This window comes from Toxorhynchites rutilus, chromosome 2, assembly GCF_029784135.1.
Source record: "Toxorhynchites rutilus septentrionalis strain SRP chromosome 2, ASM2978413v1, whole genome shotgun sequence".
NCBI classification, from domain to species: Eukaryota; Metazoa; Arthropoda; class Insecta; order Diptera; family Culicidae; genus Toxorhynchites; species Toxorhynchites rutilus.
In genome coordinates, this window is record NC_073745.1 from 184,846,640 (window position 1) to 184,870,313 (window position 23,674).

At 37.3% G+C, this 23,674-nt stretch overlaps 1 protein-coding gene across 16 annotated transcripts in view; it reads right to left on the reverse strand.

Moving 5' to 3' along the window:
* The window catches only part of LOC129771563 (probable serine/threonine-protein kinase DDB_G0267686), an 84,524-nt gene that overhangs the window by 17,063 nt on the left and 43,787 nt on the right, over positions 1–23,674 (reverse strand). For 15 of the 16 annotated variants that reach the window (XR_008742406.1, XM_055775315.1, XM_055775328.1 and 12 more), the window contains 6 exons: positions 3,982–4,043; positions 3,481–3,554; positions 837–1,291; positions 533–778; positions 345–422; positions 22–240 (listed from right to left, as the gene is read on the reverse strand). Coding sequence is in view for 15 of the 16 variants with exons in the window: in XM_055775315.1 (XP_055631290.1) it covers positions 22–240; positions 345–422; positions 533–778; positions 837–1,291; positions 3,481–3,554; positions 3,982–4,043 (1,134 nt within the window). In the remaining variant the exon portion in view is untranslated. The remainder of the gene's footprint in view (positions 1–21; positions 241–344; positions 423–532; positions 779–836; positions 1,292–3,480; positions 3,555–3,981; positions 4,044–23,674) is intronic. The other variant, XM_055775321.1, reaches the window with a different exon arrangement.

The following is a 23,674-nucleotide window of genomic DNA, read 5'->3' on the forward strand; positions in this document are numbered from 1 at the left end:
GAAGCAAATGTAGACACTCACCACTGGAAGAGGTGGTCGGCACGATACATTGGCAGGAGATTTTTGATTCTCGGAAATAACTTCTGGATTTTGGAACGTATAAACCGTGAGCGCAGGTCTTTGATGACCTTTCTCGTAGGCTGAAGATATGGTATGTGGTCTGTCGACATTCACTGCTCCATCTTGCGTATGCGGTGGCCAAGTTGACACTGCATGTGATTGACTAGCTAGTGTGGAAGCCTTTATTGAAAAAGAAAGCATTCAAAGTCAATATGGATGACAATTGTAAATAGGATAAGTGAAGTACAAAACTATAAAAATAAAATTTTAAAAACTAAATTAACCTGTGAAGTCAGAGCTGGTGAAGAACAAAACCCGCTATCGCTAGATTCACCTGGTTTCAAACGTATCGCTGGGGAATACTGAATAACAAATAGCAAAAACGACAGAAATCAATAAACTCAACTCTTAACGAAAATATGGCGAAAAACACAAGCAAGCTCTGTACTTTGAATTTCGTACGGAGTAATACCTGAGAGAGCGATCTTTGGAACTGATGCCCAGGAGATCCACTGCTGCTGCTGTTCATTGAACTGATTGAACAGACGGAACTTTTGCGCGATCCCAACGAGTTGGAACATCCACCCTGAGAGTTGGAACCCCCTGGTGAATCGGGATAGAGATTAATATTCGTTTTAGACTCTAAAATCAGTTCTTCTGATGCTTGAGGGAGTATTGATGGATCCTTCGTGACTACCGCTATGAGCTGCATTGCTTCCTGGAAGTAAAAGTTATGTTGAGGAATATATCGAATATGAAAAATATCGTCAACTTACTTGCAGATGACTCAACTCTGACATCACCTCGCACTCCTCGTGTACCACAGGCTGTAGCATATTTACAAAGGTACAGTAACGCGATCGTTCCTCGACCATTATAGTGCGCAACGACTTCCGCTCAACTTCCTCCAATTCGCACCGTCGCAGAGTTACATCCTGCATGGAAGACTCGACTAGAATGTGCAAGTTATCGGCTTGACCCTTTCGGGCTTTCTTCTGTAGCCTTAGCGTATCACTGGAACGCTTCTTCAATTCCGCTCGGCAGCGTTTGTATTCTTTGGCATGATCTTTATCGATAATGACTACCTGTTTCTTCCAGTCTTCCAACTTATCTTGTAGCGGCACTATCAGATAGTCCATCATTGCGGCGGTGAAGGTTTTCATCCGTGTTTCCACCGCTTTGTGACGCAAACAGACTCGGGTTAATGCAGTGCCTATTTCTTTGGTGGCACCTAGCAGAGAAAAGAAAAATAGTTTTGAAGACTTTTTTTTCCATTTGATTGACTATTAAATTATGCAGTAAAAGAAATGTCGGTAATTTTCCTTTGATTTTTAAAAACTCATCAATTTCATTCCACATAATTATTTGAATTTGTCTCAAAGGAACATGTCACTCGGTTTGTAGAAGACAGCCGAAAACATAAGTCTAGTGATTTCTTCTGGAGAATTATAGGATAGAAAAAAAGGAATGTGTTTGATGAAGAAGATTCATAGACTTCGAAGAGTTATTGATATTTTTTTCTTAGAATTTGCTCGACTGTACAATGTATCAATGCAGCGAACAAACACGTATGAGCAAAATAATCGTACTTCAATCTGTAAAATGGAATATGAGTATTGATTATACATTTTTCTTCAAGGCGAAGCATTCGTTGAGAACAACACAACATTTCCTTTTTCAAGTTGATGCGTTATTCAAGTCCATTCAAGTGCGTGTAGAGTGATTCCTTTATTCTGATTTTGACGTTTGCTCTTCGGTTCTCAAAATGGAGCAGAATGAACAACGCTCGAACATTTTGCACAACGTCCTCGTCGACCGATATGAACTGTTCTTCGCTTCCCACCGGCTCTTGCGTCTTCTTCAGGTGTTGCGAGGATTCTGATCCCCATCAAGTTATTCTGGATGGTAAGCCCGCCTTCTTTTCATACTGGTAGGATGTCAAATCCGATCAAAACAGAACGGGTTTGTCATGTTTTGTTGAGAATAGGTAGCAGACGTATCTCCTGGCATTTCTTGACGTAAAATCGCTTTTTCAGTCACAGATGCAGATGACCTACCAAATAAGCTCTTCTTTGGGGAACTTGGACATCTTGAAGATACCTGCCGTCTCCCTCCTTTCCTATCCCAATGTTAAATCTCCAGTCCCGCAAGCTGTTTGAAGTTCAATTTTACCAAATTCACGTTCGAGAAGATTGGATTTTCGCGTTGCGCGAGCAAAATTTTTAATCATTGCTCCCACTGTTTGGACGTCATCGTGAGAACCGAAGAGCAAACGTCAAAATCAAAGACACACATTCTAAAAAAAAGTAGAGAGATCCGAGCAGAGATGCCAGGTTTGAAGACATATGACTTACTGTGAAGACATTTGATTTCATGAAGACATTTTGAAGATATTATGAAATATGTGAAATGATTTCAGTATGATATGGCTTTTGTCTCAGTGTTTTAAACTTTTCCAAGCAGAAAATCCACATGCATATAGAATGAATTCAACAACACAACGTCTTTTACTACAAATTCTGGAGAACTTCTAGCGGCCTGAATTCATATAGTATCTAGAAGACATTAGCTCATTTGCACTCGAGAATTTGAATGATTATGACATTGCATTTCTATTATTTTGGGCCTAAACTATACGTTAGATTAATCTAGCAAGGTTTCCGATTACAATGCTTTCAATAGTTAATTTAATGAATATGGTTTGAGTTACAACCAAATCTTCAAAGCTGAAAAAACAAATTGAGTTATCCCGGTTCTGTTTTTGTGGAAGAACTGGGGCTATATTCACTCAATCAACGGTTTATCAAGCCAATTATAATTTCTAGACTGACAAAATTTAGTTCTCAGTTGCGCAATATATTCTTTGTTCACATCTATTGAAATAAACATCAAAGCCTCAAGGTAAGTTTAATGAAATGCGCTATATAACAATACCAATTAGAATTAACATCGAATAAGCTATCAAACTTTGCACAAAAGCAAGTAATGAATTTTAGTTTTCTCCGATATGATGGTGAAGACATTTTATGAAATTTTTTCGTACCATGTGAAGACATTTGAAAAAATCACCTGGCAACCCTGGATCTGAGCCTAGGGCAGCCTAGCAGACATCGACTAGATGTCTAATTTATTCGATAGAACGAAATATTCCACGTAATCTAATTCAGTAGTTTTCAATAATATTCCAAAGTGTGTGAACTCTTCACACAAGTGAAATTCAAAAGGGTCTTTTGCAAGATCAAACATTCCCGATTCCTGAACTATCATAACCGAGAACTCTTCAACAGAAGCATCCGTCGTTTCCTTTAATGGTCAGGGTCACCACAAGCCAAGAATATTTTTTTGTCAATCATAACTCAAGTCGACAATCGAAATAGGAGTTTGTTGATGCTTCAATTCATGATGATAATTCATACTTACCCTTCGAATTCGTAGCGGCATCAGCTATTTTTTGGAATGCCTCCAAATAAGCTGCCAAAGCTTGTATCGCAGCACTGAAATGAAAATTATATGAAAGAGCAAATTATATGATACTGTCGATGATGACTCATGTTAGTATAATCTATGGTCTGATAAAATGCTACATATTCTAGTATTCATTTTGTTTTTGATGAACTAGAAATCCAAATGCTCGGAAAAGATCTGCGGCCCATATGATCGCATTCCTGAAATCGTGTATAAAAGCACTCATTCCATCTCTAAAAATGGCTTGCCCAAGGGAGAAATGGTGGAATGGAGATCTTTGTTGGAAATTCGAAACCATTCACTACATGACTGATATTTAGGATAGTGTCACAATAAAAGTGACCTTCAGCTGCACTTTTCATTCATGGAAGCAGACAATTATCCATCATGATGTGTCCACAATACATCAAACCACATAGCATGAAACCATATTTTGTTGATGAAAATAACACTTACCGTAAACAAGCGTGCAGCTTTGTGGCTTTTGCAATTAAATCCTCCCATAGTGGACCGGTGTTCTAGAATGAAATGAAAAGGACACATCATTAGCATATATATTTTGATAACAATATGATAATATAATGATGATAATAATAATATGAGTAATAGAAAAATACATATATGAGAACTACTGATAGAAGTTTGAAATTGTCAAATCGCAAGAACACGCGTCTGAATTGGAGGATCCTGTGTTTAAGAAAACAGTTAGCTTCAATATTATTTGGAAACACAAAATTACGAGCCTATTTTCGAACAATTCGGTACAATCACCAACGCTATCGCCACCATTCACAGACAGATTGTGCCTACAAAATTACTATTCTGTGCGGCAAATGTGGTTCCGTTGATGGATCATCGGTTGCCTTGGTAGAGAAGGCAATAGCAGACGTACTTGGAGCAGGAGGAAAGCCACAGGGACCAACAAAAGGATTGCTAGCAGTTGAAGCATCTCCGAAACCTGCCAGTCGAGGGTTTCAAAGGGTTGTACCAGGATTGCTAATCGAGTTAAGCAATTCTTATTTCATGGTAACATCAAAGCATAGTGAAGGAGTATCAAAAGAGTCCATCGCAGTGAAAACTCGCATTGATTGGGCAATCTGCGGAAGTCAACGAGTGGGAGATCATCAATTCCATGAAGTGGATATAACCTTCATTAAGTGAAGGTTATATCCATGCGCCACAGTGCGCTGAGCAATCATCAAATTTTTGAAAAAAGAACCTCATGCGTATCCCGCTATCTGATCACTTATCTGCCAGAAGATAATCCGAAGAATGTTTGCAAAAACAATACAATTTTTGTCACATGTACTGTTCTAAACTCAACTAAAAGTGGAAAGAATATTATCGAGGAAAAAAACTATTCATGGAGTAACATAAAACGATGCAGTCACCAGTTCTGTTGGAACAGTTATTGTTCGTTATACTGGAAACATCAACTATTAAATATTAAAATTTGCATAACATATTCTCGTCTTTAATTATTCATACTTTATCTCCAACAGCAGACGATTCTAGCTCTGAGAGAGTGCATAGAATCGTACTGCAGTGTTGTTCTTTTCTTGCTGCAATTATAATAATAGTGAAAACCAACAATGAGAACGCAGCAACAAACAGGCGTCTTTAAATGAAAACGTTGCATATGCTTTGCTTTGTGGAGGAGGAAGTGTGCCCCAACGTGAATACATTGCTTTATGTAACTTTTATGTTTCAATAAAGCTTCGTTTAAAAGAGAGAGACGACGACTTTCATTTAGTTCTTCCTGCACAGAAGTGTGGGGTGCCTGGTGCTGTAAACAAAAGGAACGCGAATCAACAGCTAATGTTTGTTCTCGGCTGATATTATGACATCACATTTCATCTGTACATCTGTTCATTTTCATCTTTTCGCTAATATTTGAAGCAATACGGTCTCTGTGAGGATGTTGTATTTGTAATATGTTGAAGCTTGGAAAGTACCGGTTGTTTTGCATTATAAGCTAATTACATTGGCGCTTGGTGCTTAGCACACGCTACCGTTCATATTTCAATGACAATGTCAAATATTGATGATTTGATCATGCATCCATTATCGACATCTAGCGACTTATTTTGAGTAGACTGTATTTTGAAAAGCTGATACTCAGTGATTGATATAAATATGTATGTCTTGTTGTTTCGATGTTTATGACTGATTCTGAATCCACGAATAATCGATAAATAAAAAAATAAACATATATGTATCAAAACATCTAATTATGGAATGTTTTCTAAATTAATGAAATAAAAGTTCAATAGCGTTCAAAAAACTTCGAAATTTTTACTGCCATGGACACAGTAGAATCGATGACACTTCATGGCTTCTTCTGATAACACGAAAATGGCGTTTTCTGATTACCAAACAATATATAATATGGGAGTTTCATATAATTTATATCTAACTATTTCATAGTTGTCGGCTTAAACTGTTAAATTTCTCCGCCCATTCTTTTTATTCACGCAATTTTACCGCAATATTACCGCACCAGATCCTGTTGTATTGATTTGCTGTCTACATTTCCAAGGGATTCTGGAGATCGTAATGTGGCACGACACTACCAAGCAACACCAGTGTTGTGCATCTCGCGCCAGCAAGGGACATATGCAAAAAATAGATAGTGTACGGTAAAGATGGAGAGTGAAAATGAGCCAGTTCGTTCAAAAAATACGTGGCTCTAAGTCGCTCACCGAAATGAACCGTTCTGTCTATCTCTAGTGTAGAGTATAGTGATAGTCAGACATGACGCTAAGGACGCGTGTCGGAGGTATTATTAACCAGGAAAATGCAAAGAGCACGTTATGGAAAATTTAAAGATATCCATCCAAACTGCCGTTTTCGCTCTGTATATCTGTCAAGGGAAGTGCAGCAATATGGCAGCACAGCAATACAACTAAGATTCCTATGCTCTTTCATCGCCGCAAGGGAAGATACTGAGCGCCAACGTAGGCGAGAGGAGGACTCGTCAATGGAAGGCCTTCATAGAGCAGTGAATGCCTTACTTGTGTCAAAGTGCATGCGAAGATCACTGTGAGCAACTGTGTTTATTTGCTGTCTCGATCTATTTGTATAAAAAATTGTACATCTGAGTTCAACGTTATAATTTTCACCGACACGTGGCCACATACCAACATTAGGAGCACCAAGTTGGCAGCTAACTGTACAATCTATCGTTATGATCGGAATTCTCGATCCAGCGCATCTCTACGAGGTGATAATGTCTTGATCGCCGTCAATCCCAGACTGGATAACCAGGGTCAAAAACAAAAAAAAAACTCTTATATTCCCTGGTTTTCCAGTAATGTTTCAGAAAAATTTAAAATGTAGAAAAGTAATGAAATTCACTATTAGTACTAGCTGTAGTTCCTAAAAAAAATAGTTAGCTTAAACAATGAAATTTAATAACGACTGTCGATATTTTTCAATAAATGTTTGTGATTTTCAATTGAGTTGAAGAAGTGTCGTAGAAGATTTTTTTCCAAAATTTTCTTCGTTTTACCCCCAGATATTTCGCTTCAACTTCCCGTAGCCGTTACATTATCTTTGGTTCATATGATGATAAAGAAAATGAAAATTTCGAACTAGTTGAATTAACTAGCTCAACATTTTTATGGATGCTATCCTTCCAAAATTAAGTATAGCATTATAAATTCGTCGCAAAGCACAACCCCATATCCCATATTATTTCATAAAACATTTCATGCGTTTCGTCTCGTATTCCGAAAAAAAACTAAGTCCCAGAGTGTCGTTTTTTGACAAAACATTTTTTTCGAGATGACACTAGATCTCGACGTTTCATGCAATTTGAAGACATTTGGCATCAAAAATTTTTTTTTCGAAAACCCCGATTTCCTTTACTCCCCCCCTTGGGTGATTTTTCGGTTTTCTAAAAACTCAAATTTTGACCGCTGTGCGACACTGGTAAATGAAGTCCGATTGAGCTGATATTTTGCATAGGGTAGTTTTTCGTGGGAATCAACGTTTTTAATCAAGTTCGCTTTGAAAATTCGAGATGGCCATTTTCATTGGCACTCTAATGTACATGTTAACTTACATTCTAAGTGATACAATCATAATATATTTCCTATTTTTTTTCTTTTTATCTAATAAAGCTAACCCGGCAAACTTCGTCCCGCTCAAAATTTGTTTTTTTGTTATCAATACCTTCAAACATTCACGTTTTCTTACTAAGCGCAAGTTCATGAGCCCAATCGCAGAACTTGTTCATTGATTGATCTACTAATCGACCCCGTTGAATTTACCTTTTACTAAAAAATTCCTAGAATTTCTACCAAAACTCATCATTATAATATCAGATTATCTTCAGAGACAATTCTCGTTCAAGATTTTTGAACCATTTGCAAATAACATATTTCTTTGTTACACGGAATAAATGTTTGATACCGAAAATATGATAGAATAAAGACAGACTCCTCCCCTCTTTTCCCCTTATAGAGTGGGGAGGAGTGTCTGTTCACCACAGAAACGTTTCGTGTCCCCTAAAATTTTCACATGCCAAATTCGGCTTCATTTTCTTGATTAGTTTTCGAGTTATGCAGAAATTTGTCTTTCATTTGTATGACAGCTCCCCGTTATAGAGGGGGGTGGAGTGTCTAACCATCGTAAAAATTGATGTAAAAATTGCACCTTAGAACCTCCACATGCCAAATTTGGTTTCATTCGTTTGATTAATTCTCGATTAATGCAGAAATTTGTGTTTCATTTGTATTCTGCATTTTCTTAATTAGTTTTCGAGTTATGCAGAAATTTGTCTTTCATTTGTATGGCCCCTTAGAGAGGGGATGGAGTGTCTAACCACCGTGGGAAAATTTATTGCGCCCTAAAACCTCCATATACCTTATTTGGTTTCGTTTGCTTGATAATTCTCGAGTAATGCAGAAATTTGTTTTTCATTTGTATGGCAGCCCCCCCCCCCTTAGAGAGAGGGATGGAATGTCTTACCACCATAGAAACATTATTCGCACCCTGAAACCTTTACATGCCTAATTTGGTTTCACTTGCTTGATTAATTCTCGAGTTATGCAGAAATTTGTGTTTCATTTGTATGGGAGTATCTGTATATAACAAACAAAAAGAATTTCGCCAGTCTGTGTAATTTTAAAAAAGTTTACGGACTAGATGTAGAATGGCATTTCTTTGCCACCTCCCACGGGAAAGGTCCCTGTGATGCAATAGGAGGGACTCTAAAACGAATGGCAAATCTTGCCCAAGATTACGGAAACACAATCCAAACAGCACTAGATCTTTATGATTGGGCAGTTAAACAAAATGACAAATGTATCACGAAATTGGATTACTGTTACGTATCCAAAAAACTGCATACAAAAAAGGCAAGTGAGCTTGAGGAACTATTCAATCACGCGAAAACAATATCGGGAACACAAAAATTTTATTGCTTTATCCCTGTAGATGAAAAATCGCAGCTAAAAGTTTTCTAATTCAGTAGATGATCCCAAAATCTTCAAAATGTTAGACAAAAAAAAAAGGAAAAATATGATGATTGTATCTCTTAGAATATAAGTTATCATGTATATTAGGATGCCAATGGAATAAATCGACCCTAAAATTTCAAAAAGCTACTCTATACAACTGTTCACCACCTCGAAAAAACACCCTATGCCAAATTTCAGCTCAATCGGACTTAAGGATCTCGACGTTTCATACAATTTTAAGACATTTGGCATAATTTTTTTTTTTCGAAAACCCCGATTTTATTTTCAAAAAACTCAAACTTTGACCGCTATGCGCCACTTTCCCTTAAGTCCGATTGAGCTGATATTCTGCATAGAGTGTTTTTGACGTAGAACTACGTCTATCATTAAGGGTGTCAAATAAGAAAACAGGTCACGTTTTTATGAAATAAAGTTAACGTTAATAACTATTTTTGCCACGAACGGATTTTGGCGATTTACATACTAAACGAATCGGAAATTCTGTAAGATTTGTTTAATATGCCATACATTAGAATCCCCTTGTTAGTAAATGGTTAAAATTCATGAAAACTTTAAGTGTTTCTATTTTCCCATATATTTGTTCTGTCCATTTGAGTGCTTTCCCGACCAGAGCTATCAATAACGAGCAACTTATCGACGACCAACGGAGGGGAAATCGTAGGATTTAAAGTCTCCGTGAACAAAGGAAAAGAAGAAGAATGAAGGGGAATACTTGCCTAGAGTATAAACAGTGGATCTCGCTGAGGCAAACTTTCATTCGGCATCGGCATCGGACTAATCCAGTTCACTTTGCTTTCGCTGCGCTTCGATCTAAGATTGGACCCCACCAGTGGTAATCCAACTTGGAAATCGTCGTTTGATTTTTCTGTTCGTTTTTCGCGTTATTCGTATCGTGTGTTCTTCTTTCCGCGTCATAAATTGGACGCTTCGCGTAGTGTGCGATGAACAAGAAGAAGGGGAAGGCAGGCTCAAGCCCTGCAAAAAACGAACGCATTGCCAGGGGCAATAAAATTTCGAGGTAAGCGTCATCTAATGATGCACGCGGTATTGGTACAGTGAAAAGCGCTCGCACAGAATCGAGCCTTCGCGAATGTGACACCGCACCGAACAACAGCGAAGTAGGCGATTTCGGCACGTCGGTCGAAAATGTAAACGCCCAGGCAGCAACCAAAATCAAGCTCCCCCCGCTAGTGGTGAAGGCGGTCGCTCTTGACAAACTCATCAGCGAATTCGCATCGATGGGTGTTACAGCAGAGTACAAGCTGTGTGGCATAATTCGGTCTTTTTTCAAGCAGTTAACATTGTTTATTTTCCGTCTTCATAAGGGCTTCGTTTGTGCCTTTGAGAATGTATCAATGCATTAAACTGACGTTATGGCGAAGCAGACGTTAAGGTTGTGCACCAAAAAATTATTTGGGAATACTAAGCATCTTGAATATCTTACTGGAATGTTTTGAGTTATTTGGGTTCGCGTGCCAGTCGCAAAACTGCCTTCAACTAGGATTGCATTTGCGCTAATATTGATCATAATGAAGCATTGCTACTGTTTTCGAGGTTGTTATTAACAAAAAGAGTTCATTTCTCTTGTTTAGTCATCAAGAAAGTAAATGTTCTGGAATTTTGTATGTGATTAGGTTTTGCTTACCAGTAGCAAAACTTCCTCCACTAAGGGAGACAGCTGCGCTTATCTCGAGCATGAGAAAGTAATGCAACTCTTTTCGAGGCCAGTAATATTAACAGAAGCGATTCTTTTGAGAATAGCGCAAAATGATGAGAAATGTTTATATTGCTAGTAGTTTCAAGCCAGCAATGTATGGCTCTGTATGCATGCTATGGTGAACGCTTGTTTGGCGCTTGGTTTACGCTTAGTTTGAACGAATGATATCTAGAGGTGCGATTCCTTTGAGGCAATACTAAATAACATGTAGCATGATATTTGATACTTGCAAGTGTTGTCATTGTTGTTGTTTACATGCGATGCCAAAGATATATTGATGTAGTTATGAGATATGGAATAATGGTGCTGGTGCAACATGTATATAATCGACTGTAGCCGAGTCTCTGTCAATTTCGAAAAAGGCCACCGGAATTGCCTTCGAGGTAAATTTTCGATGCATTGACATGAAATAAATTTGCGACATACGATTGTTTTGCGAGGGCAAGAATGAATCATCAATCAATTATCGTCAACTGATTCTACAATGAAAAAATCATTTCAGAGATTACTAAGCAGTTGTTTCTAAAATTTCACAGCATTATAGAATAATATCCGAAGGTATAAACAAGCGACTTATAAAAAATAACAGCTCAGTTCTACGTCAACAATGCGGTCGTATCTTGGACACAACCTCCTATAATTTTTTCGAGGTGGTGAACATTTTTTTAGGGGGAACTTTTTAAAACTTGAGATGACCATTTTCATTGACACCCTAATGTACATGGTACAGGGCGGACTCGATTATATACAGTTTCTGATTTCTTTTCACTGTATATAATCGAATCCTATATATAATCGAGCCAAAAAAAATATTTTTTATTCGTTTTTTTGCATGTATTTTTCGTTTTTTGAATAAAAAAGAAGAATTAAATTTTTGATGCATCACCTTAAAGTCAGAAAACACCTTTCTCATATGAAACAAAAAGTTTATCCAGATTCTCTCTTTTTTGTCTCTTTTTTGTAGGACATACTATTTTCGAGTAAAAAATATTATAAAAAAAAATTTAATCCATCTGCAGCCTCTTTGTAGTCTTGTTCAAAGACTCGTCGAAATCAACGACAATGTATGCTTACAAAGTTTCATCGAACCTTTCAGCTTTCTGGCTGTCATGAAACATTCTTCTCAGTACAACCATGTCTTTTTCAGCAGTGCGGAACGATTTATGCAGGCACCACAGGATCCCAACATTGATAGTATGATTTTCAAGCATGAATTTATCAATAGTTTTCGAAGAAAAAAAAGAAGGGAACTAGTTGAAGCTGAACTGCAGGTTCTGATGCCAGTAAAAACATCGCGAACGTAAACGACGTCTACTTTTGAGCTGTTTACCCTTCGGAAGGACTATGTTCACCTAAAGGCAAAAACAAACAACATACACTGACAAACCTATAGAGTCCAACTAGTCAAATACAACTTTTTTGGTATAATAAACTTTTTGATTATTGCAATAATCAAACGTTGATTATTGTTGATTATTGCAATAAAAATTCTAATTGGCGAAATTTAATTCTTTCTCAGATTGGTAGTAGTCGACACCCTGATTAGAGCGGTACATCTGTTACAAGTAAGAATCTCGTACAAATCGCCCTTTCGCATCGATCGGATTGGAAACCTGACCTTCTGACCTTCTGACAACGATGTAAACGTCTACCTTCAACTACAACATCATTATCCAAGATACCGATCCTGCAAATTTTACCCAGCCATGGTGGAATCCCCCAACTTCGTAATCTGTGTAACCGTTGCGAAACCGTTGCGAAACAACTTTTTCCCGTCTTTCTGGCAATTCACGGATGCCTTTGCGGAAATAATCGGCCGGTTTATCGGCTAACCACGAATCGATCCAATTTTCGACTTCATCAAAATTGAAGAAGTGCTGGTTAACCAGGCAATGTTGCATTGATCGAAAAAGGTAGTAATCGGACGGAGTAATGTCTGGAGAATACGTCGGGTGGGATAGGACCTCCCATTTCAGCGTTTCCGAGTATGTTCTGACCGGTTTCGCGACATGCGACCGAGCAATGATGTGCTGCTTTACTTTATCGTGTTTTTGCTCGTATTGTTTTTCCTTCAGTGCACGGCTCAAACGCATCAATTTCCGTTGGTAGAGGTCTCCCGTAATGGTTTCATTCGGTTTTAGTACTTCAAAATACACCATACTTAGCTGGTCCCACCAAATAGACAGCATAACCTTCTGGCCGTGAATATTTCGCGCGGCCGTCGATGTTCCTGTATGGCCAGGGTATCCATACGTTGCACTCCAAGTGTATCTGAAAGTTCTTTTTGCATTTCATCTTAAAACTTTTTTGGCGGTCCGGAACGTTCTTCATCTCCCAAGTAAAAATTACGACTTTTTAACCGTGCAAATCACGTCTGACACGTTAGCTCAGCTGGAGCATGGTCACCATAAACTTCCACCAAAATGCGATGACTTTCCGCAGCTTTTTTCTTCATATTGAAGTAATGATGTACACTGCCCGCAAAAACACTCTCGTTGGTACGAAGTTCGACATATTCAAAGTGGCAAAAAACTATGTTGTTTACGCTTCAACTTTTTGACATATACTGAAAAAGACGCCTTCACGCTTTAAAAGCTGTAAGAACCAATTACTCCCAAAATTTGCTCTATCTTCGCAGGAGTCACCCGAATCAGCTTCATAATGATAGTGGAATTTATTTTCGGTGCCTAATATTCCACTCTACAGCTTTTTTATTTATACAAAACAACTTTTTTCGTTACTCGATTCATCCAATCCTTTGACGGGCCGTGAGAACTAGGCATGTTATCAACGCAAACTAGAATACAGCGACATGTTTACATGATGAAACACACAAAACATTTTTTTTCCAATACGCAAAACAGTTAAAAACGTTGAGAAAAATTGTAGGCTGTCCGCCTAGCATAAAATGTTGGTGGCAATATAGTTGCCACTGCCCGTCTAGCGGTACACACTTGATGGTAAACATGATTTTTTTATGTTAGTTTCAACAAAAACAATTAAAGAAACTCATGATTAGACTCAGCAGATCCACGCACAGTTAATATGTATTGAAACCTTAAACAAATTGACGGTTTTTCAATGACTTTTAGGGAAACTTGCTCTTGCTGCTCTGAATTGGGAGTTGTTAACACGAAATGAATAGTTTTTCAATTTTAGCGCTCAAAAAGGGCATGTTGTTGGATATCAGAACTAGTTACCACATAAGGCTAGAAGAGATATATTATTGTTGAAGAAGAGAAAAAATTAAAATGGTTGGTGGCAACATAGTTGCCACTACCCGTAAAAGGGTTTTCACGTAGAAATTTCGCTTGATAAATGTGATCGGATTATGCTAAATAGAAATTTGTTAAAAATCCTAATATACTGTGCATATTCGACCAAAATCTGATCGCTTTAACTATGCTGAATTCAGTTAGTGAAAGAAAGAAAAGGGCAAGAAGTCTTTTCGCGGTTACTAGAATTTTTCAAAATGCCAAAAGTGAGAGAAGCGTCAAAATGAGGGGTTTTCTTTTTGTAATTTGCTTGGTTTAGTTGTAACGAAGGCTGCATCAAAGTAGTAAACACGTACAATCATTCGTATTTCTGTTTTTGCCTCGATAAACAGCACACTTTTTATGGTAGTAAAAAAAATTATATTATAGACGTTCAAGAAGCATCAGACATCTTCTGTGAACAGAAGTCTTACGAAGGTCCGATCCTGTTTTTGAACAGGTTTCCTGTCACTAGACTTAGGACTTGAGAAACAAATCTAATCAAAACAAAAACAACACTCAAAAAAGATCACCACTCCGAAATTTCACCCGATCGATAAATTTCGAGCCATCAGGTAGGCAAACTTCGTAAACTTGAATGTTTAAAAATAAAATTTAATCAAAGAAAAAAGCTTGACGAATTTTGGCGACCTATTTTTAAATCTGTACAGCAGTCTGCCCGGACTCAAAAACAATTCGAGATTGCATCTTCATTATTATTTCTAGGAGATGCACTAATTAGCTATTACCGTTGTGGTTTCTATGCGTCTATCTTATATGATCTCATATCTCATTTCTGATATTGCAGATGGAATGTAATTCTCATTTTCCCTATTAACTACAGGCATACAGTACGAACCGCGTGTAGTTATGCGTTTGCTCAAAATAGGAATAATATTACCGCAATAGACTGTGCAACATGATATATTATGTACTTCAAAGGTGTGATCGTATGTAACAAAAAAAAGGAAGATAGACTGAGTTGCTGCCCGAACGTAAAGAGAAGAATACACTTGTACTGCTTATCATTTATTCAAATTTATCAAATGGAAAATTACATCTATTCAAGACGCGCGAATTACGCTACCGTTTTGTCAGCTGGTACTGAATGCATCCAATAAAAAGAAGACTTTGCGGGGGCAAAAAATTATTAGCACATACTTATGAGAAGCGACAAGCTTTAGCAGTCCGAATAAAGTACTTTAGTTGATCCCGAAATTACTGATGTACATCCTCTATCCCAAAGTAAATCAAAATGGCTTTCTACAGATGAAACTGTTGATACCGTCTATCAGCAGGTATGTGGCACAGTGCGGACCTTCCTTAACCCTCCTGTACTCGCGTACAAAATCATAACACGTATACTCGTTCACGGTGTTACAGACCGAAAATGGAACTTCTCTGTAATATTACCATTGTGTATTTTCCAGGCTTTATTGGTATTTATTTGAAGAAGAGGGTATGATTGTATGGAAAAACTCCAAAAAATATGTTTTCCTCGTCTTTATTATGTTCTAATAGTCATTTAGTTCAGCCTTCTTTAAAGTTGAGTATTTTTTGATACTCCACCACAAATAACGAAATTCGAATTTTTCACTGTTATTAATTGAAAGTATGCAACTGAATATAATTCATGGAAGTATGAGGAGCTATAAAATAACATAAAAACGTATTAATCGATTGTGGTTTCATTGGAGTAAGAATCAGAACGTAGCATAACTGCATGTTCGAAACAAACATATTTTTTACATTCCATGCAGTTGTTGCATGTTTTTCGGGTCTTTTATCGAAGAGAAGAATGTATAACGACCTTCTAGATAATTACCAGATGATAAAGGTTCTGGAATACAAAGTTTGCATATTTCTAATATTCTTTGTCTCTGTTTTCTTGATAAACTAAGAGTTAATGCTTTTTTCAGAGGGGGCCTAAAAATTATATAAAAGGATTTCTAGGAACTTCCTTTTGTTTTTCTTGTTTTCTTGTCGATATTGTCCATTATAAAAAAAATATCCCGAAGCTACCGATTAGTTTATAGTTTACTGTTTACAATTCCTCCACAAGTGAAATTCTTTTACAAGTGTTTGTATATGTATGATTATATTTAGCGAATAACTATACGAAAGTCAAACATTTATATTTTGCTTTTGAATGTATGAATCTAACAACGAATATATCGACGAATAGTTAATATATGGATCCGTTCTATCCATTTACAAAAGGGACTGAAACCAAATAAGAATAGTCCGGTAATGATCTTAGGTATTATATTCAATAAATATTCCACGCCACTAACATTAATTTATAATTTCATTCAACAATATTCTAGAATATGAAAAAGGCACTTGTCCAAAAAAGTTACTCTTATACTCGCGTCGGTGTGTCAGACCGAAAGTGTTAAAAAAGTGGCACACGTTCCCTTTGTACCAATACATGCGATACGCTAAACGATGACGAACGACGAATAACGAAGCTAGAGAGAATCGCAAAGTCGTAGTGTTGGTATTTTCCGAGAACCGAACGAATTATTGATTTTTCGGTCTGACAGACCAATGCGCGAGTATAGGAGTGTTAATGAACAGTCAAAGTTTGCTGACTTTTTTTTCATCTAGGAAGCCAAATACAATGTCACATAAAAATACAAAAAATATATGACAGTAGTTCTATGCTTCGATCAAAACATATTTAGAATAAGTAATTTATTTTATCTAGAAATGTTATTTTTTTTTATTGCCGGAAAATGATAGTACGAATCATAAAAATTAAGATTTGTTTTCAGAGTTATCATCACTGAGTTACTAGCATTGATTTAATGCTCTGCTTCTGGGCAGTAGCGCTCAATAATCGAAAATATTTATTTTCGGTATGAAGTTTCTTGCACCACAGAAACAGAATGGAAAAGCAAAGTCACGCGTACAATGAATTATTTATCAATATTCCGAACGTGTTATAACACCTTAAATATATTCACTAGAAAAGAAAACGTAATGGTCGATGATATTCAATCTCATAATCAACAATTATCTAGCTGCAGCTATATACGGATATCCACAGCCGAGCTCGCAAAAGCGTGGTTTATTTCTAGCATTTACATTTTCCGAATGAGGAAATCGAGTCGGAAGATATCTTTATGAAACAATTAATTCTAAGCCTCAGTATGGTAAAGGTGAATGTACACACCGAATGCATTATTCATATCGAATTGGAGATGGAGAGTCGTTCCATTTTCAATATAGCTTGATAGTGACCTGTAAAATATTTTCAATGCTCATACAATATTTTTTTATGAGTTATGAAATACTATTATCAACGAACTTGTTAACGGTTTGATAACAGTATGCGTAGATTTGGGTTCTAAATGAAATTATTATTCGAATCAACGCCTACGCCATAGACTAGACATCGATATTAACATAAACGCCCCTCATGTAGGCTACTATGCAATGCCAATCGATGTTTCAATCGTTTCAACCTACGTTTCGGATATTTCACGTTCAACTGCTTCCCTCGTGCTTATGAATGAAAAAATAGTATCTCCACCATTTACGGTTCGGTACAGGTGTGTGTTGGTATTGCGGCAAGTCAAGGAATTGAGGCAAGAGATTGCTATGAATGAAATATGCTACATGCATGCAGTAAGAGGAACCGAGGGAATCGATGACAAATACACATATTTGTCATTCGTTAAAACGCTCGTTGCGTTATTAGCTTTATGATAAGTTGTGTGCAATGACTGTATAGACAGATTAGTTAGATGTGCTCAAACTCTCGAAACTACTAATCATTTTTCGGAAAATTCATTGCTCATGACGTTTTTAGTTAGTATTGTCACTCAAATTCGATTAAATTAATGGTGTGCATCATAAGCTAAAATAATTCTTGAAGTCTGATGCAAAAGATAATGAGCTTTTCGAAGAAGGTAACTGAATCAATGTTAGGAATAGTCAATTAAATTGTAGAATAATTTGACACAATTGTAAGAATAATTAGATTTTTTAGCATGTTTGGAACCATATATACTGCCGTTCTACGCATAGTTGTGTCATGTTCAACCGAGCAACCGAGAAAAACACAAGCAAAGTTTTCTGCTATAATACCGCTATAATACAGTTTAGCAATACACCGGGTTTTGACGTACAACTACGTCTTTCATTAGGGGGCCAAATCAGAAAACAGGTCACGTTTTTAAGAAATAAAGTTAACGTTAATAACTATTTTTGCCGCGATCGGATTTTGGCGAAATACATACCAAACTAATCAGTTCGAATCTCTATGATTTGTTTGATATGCTATACATTACAATCGCCCTGGTGTGTAAATGGTTTAAATTGATGAAAACTAGAAGCTTTTTCGTTTTTCCATAAACTTTTCCTGCTTATTTGTGAGATTTCCTACCCGTGCCGTCAATAACGAGCAACTTATCGACGATCAACGAAGGGGAATTTTTGACTAGAGTATAAATATCGGATCTCGCTGAGGCTAGAGATGTCTAAATTTTTCGTTTATTCGATTATCGATTAATCGTGGGACCATTTCTTGTCTTTCAGTATTCGATTAATTGAGCGATTATTTATTGCTTGTAATCATAATGATTGTGCTCCCTTGGCCGAGTGGTTAGCGTCATAACTAACATGCCGGGTGTTCGGGTTCGATTCCCGTTCTGGTCGGGGGAATTTTTCGTCAAAGAAATTTCCTCCGACTTGCACTGTGATCACGCGTATTCTAGAGCTTGCCACTCAGAATGCATTCAAGGCGTGTTATTTGGCATAGAAATCTCAACTAAGTACTAATAAAAATGACGCAAGTAATACTACGTTGAGACGGCGAAGTTCCTCTAGGAACGATAGTGCCATTGAAGAAGAAGAAGAAGAAGAAGAAGAAGAATCATAATGAACAAACATTTATAATAAACAAGATTATGATGTCATAATTTTAAAAGTAACATTAAATATAGTTTTAAAATAAACATGGTGCAGAACAATGGTTTTTAAATGAAATGGTATTTCAGTATACAGATAAATTTACCATTTCATGATTTTTTGCGAACGATTGAACAAAGAGCACATCATGAAAATGATGCACAATATTTTTATTGAACCAACATACAATGCTTTCTGTTCAAAATTATTCGTTCTTCGGAATTATTACCAAGGAATTATTATTATGCTTCAACATATTCGGCAAAATTCGACAAAACACCAACAAATTTTGCACTGCATTTTTGGAAAAAAATTGTTCCCTTTTTTGTTTATCGCGATTACTGTGATAATTATTCGATGTATTCATTTGGCTTTTTCATTATTGGATACAAAATTACTCGATTAAAATTGCACATATTCGATTATTTGAATTAATCGAACGATTAACCGACGCCTCTAGCTGAGGCTAACTTTCATTCTTCGTGGGACAATCGACTGGTGAACATCGGGCTTCGGCGGGGGATCGAATGCCTTTCTCGAAGCGTGAGTAATGAGGAGTAATTCTACAGGAGTTTTCGCCTTTTTGAAGGCTAGATACGAATAAACTGAAGAAGTTTAGAGTCTCTTTAATTTAACAAGGAAGGAAGGAAGGCTAAATTTCTTTCTTGTTCTGCGTTCGAAGCAATGAACGTCACTTGTTCTTCCTTGTTTTGTTGCGTTTCGGATTGAGCTGAAGACGCGACCAAATTACTTACTCGCTGATTTCTCTGGCATTGCAACCATTGCATCAAATTGACGCCATTGCATTAGGGTTGTGAATACAATTGTGTGGGGAATCGTCAAGCTAGGCTTATCATAGACTCACCAAGGAAATAATAATTCTGGAATTTCATGTGATTTGGTTTCGCATGACGGTAGCAAATCTCTCTCCATTAAGGGTCAAGCCAATCTGGACCGGCAATATTAACAGGAAGGGCTTTTGTTGAGAAGAGCGCAAAACAGAGATAAGTGTGTGTATATTATATGTGTATATCCATTTGTCTCTGCTCCAGTGTGCATTGGTCCTGTCGCGATGCAACAATCGTCTAATTTTTTTGATGCTCTGATGGACGATTGTTTAGTGGTGGTGTCACTGGTTTTCCGTCGTCATAAGGGCTTTATTGGTGCTATTGACATTGCATCAATGCATTAAACTGACACTGTGGCGAAGCAGGCGTTAAAGTTGTGCGCCAAATAATTATTTTGGGGAATATCAAGCTAGACCATACTGGAATGTTATAAGTGACAGGCAACCCTTTTTTTGTGCGGGAATTAGGGATTGCATAAAAAAAATCGTGCAAAACTTTACCAGTAGCTTGAAAAAATCGTGTTGAGAACACAATTTGAAAAAAAAATGTTGTGTGATAGATAGGGACCGCATAAAAAAGGTTTCTCCGCATAAAAAAGGAAAATAACTCAAATTCACGCCGTCCACCATTCGATTTATTTTTGTTTCCCCGCTTTGCGATGGAACAGTTTGCCTTTTCGGTTGCGTGTGGCTGTGTTGTGCTTTCAGTTGCATGTCGAAACTTGTTGCTGTTAGAAATCATGTCATGCGCAACTTAGAGCGTTTGATTGAAGGATGGGAATGATTTGAGAAGTGGATAATTTAGACGCAAATATGCTTTTTTCGCACTGAAATGCATATAAACCATCGAAAAAAAACTATATGGACGATAACTTCGTCAAATATGCTTTTTTTTTATATACCACACAAAAAAAATGCACAAAAAAACGCACAACAAAAAATCGCACGAAAACAGGTTTTTCTGTATTTGGGTTCGCGTGCCAGTTGCAAAAGTGCCTTCAACTAGGTTTGCATTTACGCTAATTTTGATCATAATAAACCAATACTACTCTTTCGAGTTTATTGAGATTAACAGAAAGAGTTCATTTCGTTTATTCAGTCAACAAGAAAGTAATGTCGTTCTGGAATTTTGTTTCATGTTCATATTTGGTATAGCTTGCCATTAGCAAAACTTTCTCCACTAAGGATGACAGCTGCGCTTATCTCGAGCATGAGAAAGTAATTCAACTTTTGAGAATAGCACAAATTGATGAGAAGTGTTAATATTCATAGTCGCTTCAAGCCACCAATGTATGGCTCGCTATGCAACGTAAACCAACCAGCACCGAACGCTTGTTTGGGGCTGGTTGGTTTACGTTGTACGAACGATGTCTAGAGGTGCGATTCCACTGTGGCAATACCAAATAACATGTAGCATGGTATTTGATACTTTCAAGTATTGCCATTGTTGTTGTTTCCATGCACTGACAAAGATAGATTGATGTAGTTATGAGATGTGGAATAATGGTGCTGGTGCAACAAGTATATAATCCACTGTAGCCGAGTGCATGTCAATTGCGAAAAAGGCTACCGGAATAGCGTTCGAGGTAAATTTTCAATGCATTGACATGAAACAAATTGCAACCCGGAAAATTAGGCATAAAAACATCGTTTATGCTGAAAAGTGAAAATTGTCAAAAGGTACCATGGGACAACTCTGCGTTTCTACGGCATAAAAGTGCATAATGAAAGTATCAGTATGTATTCAATATACGAATATTTGGAAATTGTTGACTTAGGATGTAAACAGATGTCAACCCAAACTATATTGGTAAGACAAAATGAATATAAAAAGGGATCAAGGAGTATGAAAAATAAATCTTTAACGGCAGTTTTATTTGTTACTAGCTGACCCGGCGAACTTCGTCCTACCTGATGATTTTTATATGAATACGTTCGAACATTTTCTTACTAAGCACGATTTTGGGTTAAATTCTAGAACTATTCATAAATAAATCTTTCATTAATCGTTATACAATTTACTCCTTCTAGAAATTTTTCAAAAGGGTAAGTTACATGTATTCGACAGCTAGCTAACTGGACAGAACTGTAATGCGACACGAATACAGGGTTTTCCATTTCGGGCTTCCGAAAGTATACAGCCCTGCGCTGACAACCGTTTGACATAGCTGTCAACCAAAGCGTCATATCGTTACTTGAATGTCTGTCATTTTACAATATGGATCGTTTTAGCATCGCACAACTTGTTAATTTTGTTAAATTATACTATAAAAATGATGAAAAACCGGCAAATGTTTTTCGAGCATTACGGACGGATTTTGGTCGTCATGGACGGCCTACAGAGCACACAATCGCTAATGTAGTGCGTAAATTCGAATAAACTGGATCCGTAGCGGATATTGTGAAACCTGTGCATCATCGTAATGTGCGTTCGGCCGAAAATATTGCTGCTGTTGCTGCCAGTGTGGAGGATGACCCGAATGTTTCGATTCCACGGCGTGCTCAGCAATTGGGCTTGTCAAACACATCATTGTGGTGAATTTTGCCTTTGGACTTGCACCTACATCCATATAAAGTCCAACTGGTACAAAAATTAGAGCGTGGTGACCATGGAATGCGTCGGGCATACGTCGATGCTGAATTTTAGCATCAAATTTTCTTCAGCGATGAGGCACATTTCAAGCTCGGTGGCTATGTGAACACCCAAAATTTCCGTATATGGGGCTCAGAAAATCCACACGTGATTGTTGAGAGGCCATTGCATCCGCCAAAAGTCACTGTTTGGTGCGCATTATGGTTTGGTGGAGTCATCGGGCCGTATTTCTTTGAAAATGAGGACGACGAGACGGTAACTGTGAATGGTGAGCGCTATGGCCGCATGTTAACCGATTTTTTTTGCCACAAATTGAAGATATGGATACGGATGACATGTGGTTTCAGCAGGACGGCGCTACGTGCCACACAACACGACCGAACATGGCCATATTGCGAACGAAATTTGAGGGACGCATAATTTCGCGTTTTGGTGATGCCAATTGGCCGTCCAGATCATGCGATTTGAACCTGCTAGACTTTTTTTTTGTGGGGTTATGCGAAAGACAGTGTCTATGCCAACTCTCCGCAAACTCTTGAACATTGAAAGACAACATTTATGAAGTTATGACCGAGATACCGCCCCATATGTGCCGAAAAGTCATCGAAAATTACCTGTTCCAGATCAAGGTGTGCGAGGAAGCCCTAGCCCTTGAATGATGTTGTATTTCACACATAATGGCATAAACCAAACTTTAATTTGAAATAAAAGTTTCATCGAAATTCGAATTCTAAGTGTGTTTTATTTCAATTTACTTTCGGAATTTAAAGTTGTAAAACCCTGTATATGGATATTTTTGTAAACATCACGTTTGGGACCCAAATTATAACCCAAGATTGAATATCGCCACCAGACGTCGAAACCACTGTCATTGCGAATGTGCAATTTCAGATCAAAATCGCCTCTAATGCGACTCTGAGGCGTGTCTAGGTATGTCGAATTAGAGGTAACTTACTGTACTGCTAACGAAACTCGTCATTATAGTATACAATTATTATCAGATACAATTTTCGTTCAAGATTCTTTGATCATGTATGTCATGTTTGTGACGCTAGTGATTATCGATTAAAAAAACTCATAATTGAAGTTCATCGTTGTGTTTTTGCGAGAAAAAGGTAGTGATTTGATGATACGATTTTGGTACGAATCCATGTTGCTCTTCAGTTTTGTAATTTTTCATGCTAAATACACTTGCAACCTTTTTTAAACACAGGGAAGACAACTGATTGCTTTCGTGCTTTGGGAAAAATTACGGGTTGGATAGAGCTGTTAAGTACAGTTGATAATGGCAGAGGAATAGTTGCAAAGCAGCAAAATTATGGATGAAATTCTATC